The following is a 12,660-nucleotide window of genomic DNA, read 5'->3' on the forward strand; positions in this document are numbered from 1 at the left end:
CCTTGCCATCACCTACCATTTCCTGATGCTACAAACACATCACCTCTCTGTGACCACTTCCTGTTCTTCCAGGGTGCTCAGGCCCTCACTATCCTTTCAACACTTCTTCAGCTTTAGAGAGACTTCCAGGGTCTTGATCCTTCTATTTTCTCCCAATATTTCCTCCTTGGTTGACTTAACTTGCTTCCCTATCTGGCTGGACTATATGGCTGATCGCCCCGGCTGCTCATCAACATACTGTCCTTCTACTGTGTCCTCTCGGAAAACCCCATCTGCCTCAACCACTGGGAACCGAAACCACTTGATACTCTTGGATCTGTCCTTCACCACCTCCACCCCTTACCTCCTCAACAACGGCTCCAAATCTTCAGCCCTCTCCACTCCCATCCCTTCCCTCTCAGAAGATCACCTCACCTCCTGCCTCCCTGAAAAAAATCAGGGCCTCAGATATGAACAACTTCAGCTTCCCAGCCCCTCCCTGCAAACTCACCTTCCTCCTTCCTCGTCTCCAAAAAGGAGTCCCAGGTCCACCTGGGTACCTTTGTACCACAAATTATCCACCCTCACTCTCTGTGTCATCTCTGCCAGCCTGTGGACCCTCCTATGCTTTGCCCCATCCTAAAGTAACTCCCCCACAGCCCTACATTCCCCTCTAGCTGCCACCCATCCTTTCTCCTTTTCTTCTCAGTTGTTCTTCAAGAAAACTTGCTATTACCCCATTCTCACTGTTTATGGCTCTTTGATCCATTGCAATCTGCCTTCCCACCTCTGAGAGTGTGGCCTCACAAACGAATTTAAAAGCTGATGTTCATGATTTATTATCATCCAATCTGACAGGTTTCTTGGGGAAAAACAGGCGGCCAGTGCACTGTGGGCTGGGGAAGAGAAAGGGATGGATAGGTGCCTATGGTCAGCGGCTCACAGGATGAATACACAGCCATGAGGCCCAGAGAGCAGTGTGCAGGCTGCCCAGAGGCCCTGTGGAGGCAGGTAGAGCTCCTGGCTCTCCACAGTGGACCTATGGGCTGTGTCCATCATCCTTCTGTGGTTCTCCAAGGCCACATTCGCTGCTCTCCCCCATTTATACACAGGTCTTTGGGGCCCTCTAACTTCTCTGTGTGTGCCCACTTCTCCCCTGGCTAGACTGCAATCTTCCTGGGGGCAGAGGGACTCCTCTCTTTTTTTTTTTTTTTTAATGGGCCTTATGCCCAATGTGGGGCTCAAACTCACGACCCTGAGATCAAGAGTTGCATGCTCTACCAACGGAGCCAACCAGGCACCCCAGAGGAACTCCCCTCTTGAGGTCCCTGCAGAACTTTGCACAACCTCTGCAAGGAGGAGTCAGGAAATACTGATTTGTAATTCGCCTATCATTTGAGTGAGGAATCATGAGTGCTTTTAAAATGACTCAGCTATGTACAGGTCGTCCACCCTAGAAGTGTAAAACCTCTCACAGCTATCTTGTTAATGTTGATGTACTCTTTTTCACACAGTACACACAGAGAGAGAATGCACTTTGGACAACCACAGAATAAGGTCCCCTCCAGCTAAAAGACGTGGAGGCCCTGTGAATCAGGAACTTCGTATTCGGGTAGACCGAAGTAATCGGGTTGGAAGCTCTTTAGTGTCCATTGGGTCACTGCTGAGTGCTTCAATTCTGTTTATTTTATCCAGGAGTTTATTTGTTCATACCTTGGTTGTCCACCTAAGAACAGTGAGAAGAGGCATTTGCCAGGCACTGTGCTAAGTGTTCAAGCAAGATCTGTAAACTTTAGTATGCTGCAAGGCAGTTACCATTGTTAATCATCTCATGGGTGAGGAACTGGAAGCTCAGAGAGGTGCAGTGATTCACCCAAAGTCACACAGACATTCAGTGGCAGAGCCAGGTCTGTGTTGTGCTGCTGGGATAGTATGCCCCAGCAAGCGGGGGACACAACGGCATTCAGGACTTGGAACAGGCCAGTGTTGTAGCATGTCCAAAGAGCTATCAGATGATGTTAGTGATGATATGAGTGTTGTTTTCAAATATCTGCAGGGCTTTAGTGTCTGGGAGGCGGTGACCCTGTTCTGAATGTCCCCAGGGGTCAGCAGTGTGACCAATAACGGCTGACATACGACTGTGCTTGCTATGAGCTCAGCACTGCTTGGAGCACTTCAGAGAGCCCTGTGCCCTGATGAGGTAGGTCTATTGCGACCTACGTGTCACACAGGAACAAACAGAAGTGCTCAAGGGTGCGCAGCTGGCTAAGCAGTGGGGCTGGGCCAGGCAGCCTGGCTCCAGCCTGTGCTCTCGACCTCTGTGCCATCTCGACTCTCTGCCACAGGAAGGTCGTTATGAAGACAAGGACTTGCCCATGGATTTTAAGAAGCACTAAGATCAGTCTAAAAATGGAGCCTGGGGATGAGTGTGAGCCCCTCCTCTCCTAACATGCACAAGGAGACACGGAAGCATGTGTGGCTTGGATATTTTGAGGACGGAAGAATCTGTGGGCCAGGTGGGAGGCAAAACAAGGTAACCTCAGAGACCACTCGTGACCTTGAGTCTACACCGGGCCAGATGGAGATGGCACCCGTGTCCTCATGTCCCCAGCCTCCAGTCCTTTGGGCCTGCTGGCCCTGCCCTAGGGGCTCTGGGCGCTGCACTGGCAGCGCTTACCTTCCTTGCAGTCGTGTTTGTTGTCATGTAGGACGAAGCCACTGCGACACTGGCACTCATAGCTGCCGAAGGTGTTGACGCAGTCTTGCTGGCAGCCGCCGTTATCCTTGGAGCACTCGTCCTTGTCTGCAGGGGAGCAAACAAGGCAGGCCCAGGTCTGTGCAGGGCTGAGGTCGGGGTGGTCACCCCAGGGGAAGCGGGAGGCTGGCTGGGTTTCCTCCCCCCGGGGGGGGCCAAGGCCACGGTGGGGTCCAGGGCAATGCATCCAGCGGAGCCAGCTGAGTGGCCCAGCTGTGGGGAGAGAAAGTAGAAGTGGGGTGGAGGGAGGGCTGGGGGCTGGAGCTGACCAACATGGGCACCCTCTACCATTACCTGCTTACTGGACAGACGGACAAGTGGAAAAACAGACACACGGACAAGCAGACTGCAAGAGAAAGGAGCAGGACGCAGGGGTCCCTCTTTTACTTCACAACAGGAAATGTCACAGACACCATCAAAATGGGAGGGGGTGGGGGCAGGGAAGGTCCCCTGTCCATGGGAGGGGGGGACAAGGGGAGAGGAGAGCACCAGTTCTGTCCGGCCAGAAGGAGGCAGGCCGGAATGGCAGAGCGGAGGTGGGGGGTGGTCGGGCACTGAAGCCCCCATCCCATTCCGTCCAAGGTGAGGTTCCTGAGTAACAAAGGGTCCGGGAGGCCTGGCAGGCCTCACTGGGGGGTCCGGTTTCTTTTCTGCACTCGGAATTTGAGCTGGTGGGGGCGTCCCCGAGGGGGCTGCAGAGCGGGCCTCTTTTCTGAAACGAGAGAGAGAAGGAGAAAAGGGACCAAGGGGTGGGGGTGGAGGGCAGGGACCAGGGAGGGAGAGCAGTGAAAACCAACCCGGGGCCTCAGAGGCAGATTCACAGGGCAATGCGGGAAGGCGGCGGGACACACATGCAGGACGGCCATGTCCGGCGCAGCCAGGTCAAAGAGGAAGAGCAAGTGGGAAGAGGCACAGCGACAGAAACAGAAAGGAAGAGACCCTGCGGCAGGAAGAAGGCCTGGAGGGGTAGGCACGAGGCCCGCACATATGGAGGGAGAGAAACAGAGTCTCTGGTAGAGGAGAGCAGCCCACGGAAAGGGTGGGCCCGGCTGGGAGCTCCGAGCTCTCACTCTGGCTGCTGCAGCTACAGGCTGTGTTTAGACACACACACCCACACCAGCATGCCCACAGACACGGGATCCCTCGGGGATGTACTGCGGTCCCACTGGGGCAGCACAGACACTGACCCACAGGTACACCACACTCAGGCGCAGGACCCACAGGCAGACATAGAGACCGCATGCACACATACCACTGGCCAGCCATCCACCTGTGTGCACGTGTGCATAAGGGACACACACTACTTCTTCCCACATGTGTGTGAGGAAGCGTGCGCACAGATGCATAGGCAGGCACTCAGGGGCCAGTACGTGGGTATAAAGACACAAAAACGCAGAGACCACAGGCTCTTCAGCAGACCTGTGGACTCAAGTGTGCTCACACATGCAGCTGCTCAAGTTCGGGTCAACCCACACACGCACTCTCCCATGAGCACACACACACAGAGACACAGGCTACAGGCATGTGTTTGTCACTCCCACACATGCTCCAGTCTGTCTGCGGTCACTCTGGGGACTGTGTGCTTGGCACAGAGGCAGGTGTTCAGGGAAGCTGTGTAGATCGAACGGACACCCAGATTTCCAGAGGGGAATCGTGAGGTAGAAAGATGTCCGCTGGCATTCAAATGGGCAGGTGGGGTCTGTGACAAAGGTGACCCTCTTCCTGGTCTCCATCAGTAGTGGAGGGGGCTGAGCACTGGCTTCCGGAAGGCCTGGCTTCTCCACTCCATTCTCAGGTGGGCCAGACCCCTTAAGGCCCGCAGGAACTCAAGGTCAAGAGGTGGGATCCCCAAGTCCCTCCCCAGGGCTCCTTCTCAGTTACAGCCTCACAGGGGATCCTCGCTGAGGGCCCTGTGGAAGCTGCCGGCCCTGCAGGAAGGTGGGGGTGAGGGGCACCCTACAGCCCAGAAACTCGCCTGTGACTACACTAGGAACTCTAGGGGCCCCATCTTACAAATGGAGCAAAGATTTGCCTGAAATGTTTTGAACCCCACACCTTCCCTATATGTGCACCCTAAATACCTAGTACAGTGCCTGACACATAGGAGGGGTAAAAGAAATACCTGCCCAGTAAACGAACGAGTGCGTGGGCAAGTGGGTGGCTGAATGGATGAGTGACAGAAAAGTGAGTCCTGAGGAAGGCCTGCTGTAGCGTCCCGGGGCAGGGCTCTGGCATGGGGGGGGGTGGGGAGTGGGAGTGGCAGCCTCACAGCCTCACCTCAGAGGAGCCGAGGAGCCAGGGAGCAGGTTGCAGGAGGGGCAGGAGCGGGGAGGGTGGACATGGCCCGGACAAGGAGACGGCACTCACCCTCCAGTGCCAAATGCCCCGGAAGGTGGCTGGGGTCAGACTGAAGGTCTTCAGGCTCTTTCTTCTCCTTCTTGGCTTAGGGTCTCCTCGCTGGGTGTCCCAAAAGTCCAAAGAGCCCCCCTCCTGGGGGGCCAGAGTCAGATGCCCCATGCCCTGAGGGCTGAACGAACCTTGATGCCCACTGGTGAGGGTCCTCTGCAGGTTTCTTAGGCAGCAGGGCATTGCACGTGTGTGTGTGTGTGTGTGTGTGTGTGTGTGTGGCTGTGCACGTGTGTGTGTGCGTCTCTGTGTGGGGCTGAGGGGGCAGGTGGCCCAGTGTCAGGCCAGGGCAGGGCAGTACCCAGGGGTGGAGAGACCTGGGCTCTAGCCTGACAGATGCATCGGTCCCCCTCCCGCCTCTGAGAGTCAAGTAACAGAAGGGCAGAAAGAGACGAGAGTAAGCAGGTAATGGTTTCCCCAGGGCTGAGCCCACCCCTGAGTAGGTGTTACATCCCCTTGGCCCTCTGGTGAGCACCCTGTAGGAGTTCCAGGTGGGCATAGGGAAGAAAAGGATTCGCATTGCAAGGGGAGGGGGTCTCAGCAAGCAGTGGGGCAGGGGCTGTGGGGCACTTTAAGCAGAGCAGGATGGCTGGCAGTGACAAGCAGGGAACCAGTGCACAGGGGCAGTGCATGGCATCCAGGTGGGGCAGGCAGGGGTGCAGGGATGCAACATAGGGGGCTTGAGGATGCAGGACCCTGGGCAAAGGGGGGGAAAAGGAAGGCAGTGTGGACTAGGCCATGGGCTTCCTGCCTTCCTGCTACCCCATGCCCGGCCCACCAGGCCAGCTGGAGATCAGAATCCCTGGGCCACTCCCATATAAAACCAGCTGCTTCAGCCACTCCCTCCACCTCCCACTCCCCAACTCAAGTTCATGGAGTTCCCACCCCACACTATCAACGTCCCAAGTCAAAGAGTGCCTCTGAAAGACCACCAGCCTTGCCCCAGGATGAAGGACTGAGGGAAGACTAAGGCAGGGGGGCAGGTCTCCTGGGACCCCTGGAGGCCCAACTCAGAGAGGTTGACTGCATTTTAGGCCTCTCAAGAATGGGTCCATCAAAGGGGCTTGATCACAAGCCTTATACGGGGCAGCTCTCAATAAACATATGCTGGTTGGATCTGAGTCCCTCACCTATGGGCTGAGGGTGAGTGGGAAGGCTTTGGTGTTGATGACAGGGAGGCTCCTCATCGTTTCTGAAGGCCACGGCATGAACCCATTTGGCATGTGGGTCTGATTAGAGATGTGGCCGCTGCCAGATAATCTGCCCCACACACTCGAGGGCAAACACCCTCCTCCTCTGCATGCACCCTGCGTTCTCTGGCCATGCTGAACTCCCTGTTTCCAGGGCCTGCCCTCTCTGGGGCCTCAGCATGATGGCTCCTGAAAGGAAAGCCCTCTCCTTTCATTTCTTCATGCCTATGTACTGCCCATCCTCAGGCTGGTTCCCATATAGCCCAGAGGGTTCAGGAGTAATGGGGTTCAGGAGCAGAGGGGTTGGCCTGGTGGTGGTGGGCTAATGGGGGGAGCAGGGGACAGACCCTGCTGGCCTGGTAACAGAGAGGGCTAGAAAGTGCAGGGGTAGTGTGGCAGGGGGGAGGGGCGGTGGGCTCACAGCTGGGTAGTCCGGGTTACCTGAGAAGAAGTGGGCCTTGAAGCCCTTTTTGGAGACGGTGTTGTCAGACTTGAACTCCACACGCATGTTGTTGTACTGGGAGGTGATGACCTCGGGCTTCTCGGAGCCACAGAACTTGCCATGTAGCTTGGAGTCAGCTGTGAGCCCACTGCGTACTTCCACGAAGTCATACTTGCACACCTGCAGGGCAGTGCAGCTCTAGGCCTGCCTCCTCCAGGAAGCCTCTCCTGACCACCCCCACCTGGGAAGGCTCCCTTTTGTCCTTTTGTCTTTAGTCACCCATCTTACATAATCTAACAACTCAAAAAGGTGCCAAGCCACCCCCACAGGATCCTTTTGCGCTCCCCACACAAGCCCTGACTGAGTCTTGCCTTGCTCCACATTCCCCTGTGCACTCCCTGACCTTCAAGCCCTCCTCCCCGACCCTCCCCTGCTTCCTGGAATTGGGAGCAGTCTCTCCTCCTCTACATTCTTTGGGTATTTCATATGGAAGGAAGCAGGCACTGAGCCGAGCTCCCACGCCTCAGACCTTCCTGAGTCTCCTCAGCTCTGGTGGGCACTTACGTCATTGCCTTCCGTCTCGAAGAAGTCGAACTGCAGGGAGATGCGGTACTGGGTAGGGGCCACCAATTGCCAGATGCAGTTTTTGTTAGGGGGGTACTCCTTGGGCCAGCCTGGGCTGGTGATGGATCCGTTGAGCTTGGTGAGGAATCCACCACAGGCAGCTGTGGGGACAACAGAGGTGGCATCAGCCACCAGGAGTCCCCACTCTAGGTAAGGGCCAGGGGTAAGGGTGCATTAAGGAGAAGAGGGGGATGTGTGGATGCCCTGCTGTTCTGGGGCTTGTGTCTGGTCTCTCAAGGATGGGAGGGAAGCAGGCAGGGTGAGGGGTGTACCTTCAGAGTATGAGGAATTGGGGAGTCATATGCATGAACACTCTACTTTCTCAGGGCCTCTGCTAAGAAGGAGGCGGGGAGTGAAGGGCTCAGGGAAGGCTGGGCCGGTGGGCAGTGAGGACTGGAGGCAGGGAGAGGAAGGTGGGTAGAGAAAAGACACACAGCAAACCCAGGCTGAGCTGCAGGTAGTTGGCAGGGAATGCTCTCACCTCAGGGGCAGGTATAGGGAGAGGCTGAAAAATCATTGCCTGTCTGAAAACAGTGGTTTCCAAACTGGGGATCATGACCTTCAAGAGGATGATGAAATCAATCAGCAGGTCATGATCAGCATTTTAAGTGAATAAAAATGAAAAAAAAAAAAAATACCAGAGTGCATCACACCTCGTAAGTGTGTTCAGGGGGCTGCAGGGCTGCCATATAAAATGTATTCCTTGTTGGTGATGAGTGAAGAAAGTGCTAGGGAATCTGGGCTTTCCCAGGAAGGGGTGTGTCCAAGGGCTTAAGAGATCTGGGCTAGAGGGTCTGGGCCCTGGGGCTGTGTTGGAGGCACTCACCCTCACAGCGGCGCTTGTCCGGGGCCAGCTCATACCCAGGGTCACAGCTGCACTTGTAGCTGCCCAAGGTGTTGAGGCACCGCTGCTCGCAGCCCCCGCGGTTGGGCCGTGAGCACTCGTCCACCTCTGCCAATTGGGAAGAAAGGGTGTCAGTGACTGCCAGGCCGGGGCCTGCCTCCTGTGCTCTGCTTGAGAGTCAATTCCAGTGTCCCTCAGCCTTCCTGTGACCACCTCCAGCCCCACTGCAGGGGACAGGAGTCAGCTGTGGACCACTCAGCTTTGAGGCTGTGGCCCTCCCTACCCCAGCCAGCCCCCCAACTCGGTCCCCAGGGGTTCCTACTCCTGAGAGCCCCAAAGGGACAGGTAGTAACCTGAAGGAGGGGACAGGTAGACCCCACAGAGCCTTTCTTTGACCACAATGGCTGGGCTGGTGACCACCACCATTTATTGGTGCCTCTTGTGTGTCATTCCCCAGCCTTTCTTCATTTATCCTTCAATCCTGACATGACCAGTGATGGAGGGACTGTTACTATCCCCATTTTACAGATGAGGAAATGAGGTTCAGACAGATTACCTGTCCACAATCACACCGGTAAAAGAAATCCATGCTGCCTTGCTTCCTCCCTAAGCTTCTATGGCACTTCCTGCCTCTATGCCTCACTGGCATTTCTTCTACACAAACTTTTGGACTTTAAGGCAACTCCTGAACTACTATTTCAATTCACAGTTGAGCACCTACCACGTGTCAGCTACTTTTACATATGTGTGTCATTTACTCAATGAGATATGCAGTTTCTCAGTGCAGTTGACCTCTTCTCCCCAGTTAGGCCATAAATTCAAGCACAGGGTACCATGGTCTATGCATCCCTCATAGAATCTCTGTGTAGAATGGGTGAATAAAGAAGACACGAAGTCACCACAGCAATATTCACAATAGCCAAGATGTAGAAACAGCCTAAATGGTCACCAACAGATGAGGATAAAGAAAATGTGCTACAGGATTTAGAAGAATTAATATTGTTAAAATGTCCATACTACCCACAGCAAACTATAGATCCAAAGTAATCCTGACCAAAATACCATTTTGCACAGAACTATAACACATTATCCTAAAATGTGTATGGAACCACAAAAGATTCCAAGCAGCCAAAGCAATCTTGAGAAAGAACAAAGCTGAGGGGCATGCTCCCATATTCCAAACTGTAGTTGAAAGCTATAATCAAAAACAAATAAATCAAAATGGTATGGTACCGGTACAAAAACAGACAAATAGATCAGTGGAAGAGAATAGAGAGTCCAGAAAAAAAAACTCATGATTATGTGTTCAATTATTCTATGACAAAGGAGGCAACAATATACAATGGGGAAAAGACAGCCTCTTCAATGAATGGACAGATCAGACAGCTACATGCAAAAGAATGCAACTGGACCACTTACTTACATTATACACAAAAAGAAACTCAAAATGCGTTAAAGACTTAAATATTAGACCTGAAACCATGAAACTCCTAGAAGAAAACCAAGGCAGTAAGCTCTTTGGCATTGGTATTAATGATATTTTCTTTGGATCTGTCTCTTCAGGCAAAGACAACAAAAGCTAAATAAACAAATGGGACTACGTCAAACTAAAAAGCGTTTGCACAGTGAAGGAAACCATCAACAAAACAAAAAGTCAACTTAATGGGAGAAGATATTCACAAATGTTATATGAAATAAGTGGTTGACATCCAAAATGTATAAAGAACTCATAAAACTCAATATAAAACGACTATTGATTAAAAATGGGCAGAGGACCTGAATAGACGTTTCTCTAAAGAAGATATACAGATGGCCAACAGATACATGAAAAGATGCCCAATATCACTCATCATCAGAGAAAATGCAAATCAAAACCACATTGAGATATCACTTCACACCTGTCAGAATGGAGAGTATCAAAAAGTTAAGAATAACAAGTGTTGGTGGAAGATGTGGAGAAAATAGAACCTTCTGCATGTTGGTGGGAATGTAAATTGGTTCAGCCACTCCGGGAAACAGTATGGAGATTCCTCAAAAATTTAAAAACAGAACTACAATATGATCTAGCAGTTCCACTTTTGGGCATTTATCTGAAGAAAATGAAAACACCAATCTGAAGAGATATATACAGCCCCATGTTCACTGAAGCATTATTTACAACAGCCAAGATATGGAAGCAATTAAAGTGCCCATCAATAGATGAATGGATAAAGTAGATGTGGTATATACATACAGTGGAATATTACTCAGCCACAGAAAAGAATGAAATCTTACCATTTGTGACACCATGATGGACCCAGAAGGTATGAGGCTAAGTGAAATAAGCTAGACAAAGATAAATACTGTATGATTTCACTTACATGTTGAATCTAAAAACAAAACAAATGAACAAACAAAACAAAACAGAAACAGACTCATAGATATGGAGAACAAACTGATGGGTGCCAGAGGAGAGGGGGTGGAGGGATGAACAAGACAGGTGAAGGGAATTAAGGCGTGCAGTTTTCCAGTTATAAAAAAAAAAAAAAAAAAACCAAGACGTGGGGATGTAATATACAGCATAGGTAATATAAGTCAACAAGATTGTAACAACTTTGTAAGGTGATGGATGGTAACTAGACTCACCGTGGTGACCATTTTATAATGTACATAAACATTGAATCGCTATGTTGTACCCTTGAAACTAACAGGATATTGTGCGTCGATTACTCTTCACTTTAAAAAATGTGTTATATACACACAGTGGAATAAAAATGGATGAACCTTATGAACATTATGTTCAGTAAAAAAGCTAGTTACAGAAAGACAAATACTGCAGGATTCCACTTATACGAGCTATCTAAAATAGATTCAATAAATGAATGAATGAATGAGTGGATGAATGAACGAATGATGGCTGCCAGGGGTTGGGGACTGGGGGAAATGTGGAGCTGCTAATCAAATAGGCATAAAGTTGCAGTCAAGCAAGATGAATAAGCCTTGGAGATCTGCTGTAGAGCACCGTGCCTTCGGCCAGCAACATGGTATAGTACACTTACAAATGCATCCAGAGGACACATCTCAAGCTACGTGTTTTTACCACAACAAAACACAATTTTAAAAATTAAAAGAAGGAATGGAGGAGATGGATTGGCCATGGGGGTGGGCCAGGTGGGGAATGGGGAAGGAGCACCTTTGAAAAAGTTGACAGCAAAGCCAGCTTTGTTAATGGATCCGTCAGAGACGAATTTGAGCCAGAGGCGACTGGAAGTGCTCTTGATGTCATCCGGCTTCTCGTAGCCACAGTAGCGCCCGATGAGGGTGCTGCTCTCACTGTGCCCATCACGCACCTCCAGGTAGTCGTAGGCACAGCTGTCATGGCGCTCGATCTGAGGGTCAGGGGCTGGATCAGCTGGAGCAGCTCTGGTGGCCAGGGCCCAACACCAGGAAACCCACAACAGGTGGGACAGCAGGGTCTCCGACCTACCTCAAAGGACTGGAAGGTGAGGCCCACGTGGAAGCCCTCAGACACCTGGATCCGCCAGATGCAGACTTTGCTGGGCCGATAATCATCAGGGTAATTGGGTGACTGGATGTGGCCATTGTCCTTCTTCACATCTCCCCCACAGATGGCTTTGGGGACACAGGGTGAGGTCAGTTAGAATGCTCTGCTCAGCTCAAGAGCCCCTCTCTCCCCTCCTTCAGTCCTTCCTATGTACCCCTCCCCCCAGCTTCTTAGTGCCCCCAGGCCTGGCCAATCCCACTGGGGTCTCTGCTTCCTCCCTCATGCTCCCTTGACCTTGCCCTTAGTGTGCCAGGAGTGAGCGTTTTGATCCCCAGGGACCACACCCAATCCTCCCTCGTCACTCTTCTTCCGTACCTTCATAGACGGCAAAGAAGCCCTTCCCGACCCAGTTGCTGCTGCTGCGGAACTCGACCCAGAGACGGCTGTCGGTGGAGACAATAGGCTCGGGGAGTTTGCCCCCGCAGAAGCGGCCTGCGCAGACAGTGTGGACAGAGGGCAGTGAGGCCTGAAGTGGGTCCCTCTCCCCTCCCTGCTCCAGGGCTGTCCCTCCAGGGAGCCTGTCCCACCACTCTAGGGGCTTAGGGGCTCAGGGGCTCTGGCCTTGGTCTGCACTTGGCACACAATCTCAAGGCCCTCCAGTTGGCCTGAAACTAGTCTAAGGTCTAGTGTGGTCTTGAAGGGCCAGAGAGTACTAACTTCTACAGGATTTTATGCACTCGAGGAATAGAATATGAGTTCTGGGAGGAAAGGGGACTTCGCACAATATCAAACTGTATCTGTGTTTTAGTTACCTTTTTTTAAAAGTAGGCTTCACGCCCAGCATGGAGCCCAATGCGGGGCTTGAACTCACGACCCTATTAAGACCTGAGCTGAGATCAAGAGTCAAACACTTAACCAATTGAGCCACCCAGCAGC

At 52.2% G+C, this 12,660-nt stretch overlaps 1 protein-coding gene across 3 annotated transcripts in view; it reads right to left on the reverse strand.

The window, feature by feature from the left end:
• BMP1 (bone morphogenetic protein 1) overlaps positions 1-12,660 on the reverse strand; it is a 43,504-nt gene that overhangs the window by 5,777 nt on the left and 25,067 nt on the right. For 2 of the 3 annotated variants that reach the window (XM_030312429.1, XM_030312430.1), the window contains 7 exons: positions 12,100-12,216; positions 11,707-11,852; positions 11,413-11,608; positions 8,223-8,348; positions 7,337-7,497; positions 6,772-6,952; positions 2,657-2,782 (listed from right to left, as the gene is read on the reverse strand). In XM_030312429.1, the coding sequence (XP_030168289.1) occupies positions 2,657-2,782; positions 6,772-6,952; positions 7,337-7,497; positions 8,223-8,348; positions 11,413-11,608; positions 11,707-11,852; positions 12,100-12,216 (1,053 nt within the window). The other variant, XM_030312431.1, reaches the window with a different exon arrangement.

This window comes from Lynx canadensis, chromosome B1 (genome assembly GCF_007474595.2).
Source record: "Lynx canadensis isolate LIC74 chromosome B1, mLynCan4.pri.v2, whole genome shotgun sequence".
NCBI lineage: Eukaryota > Metazoa > Chordata > Mammalia > Carnivora > Felidae > Lynx > Lynx canadensis.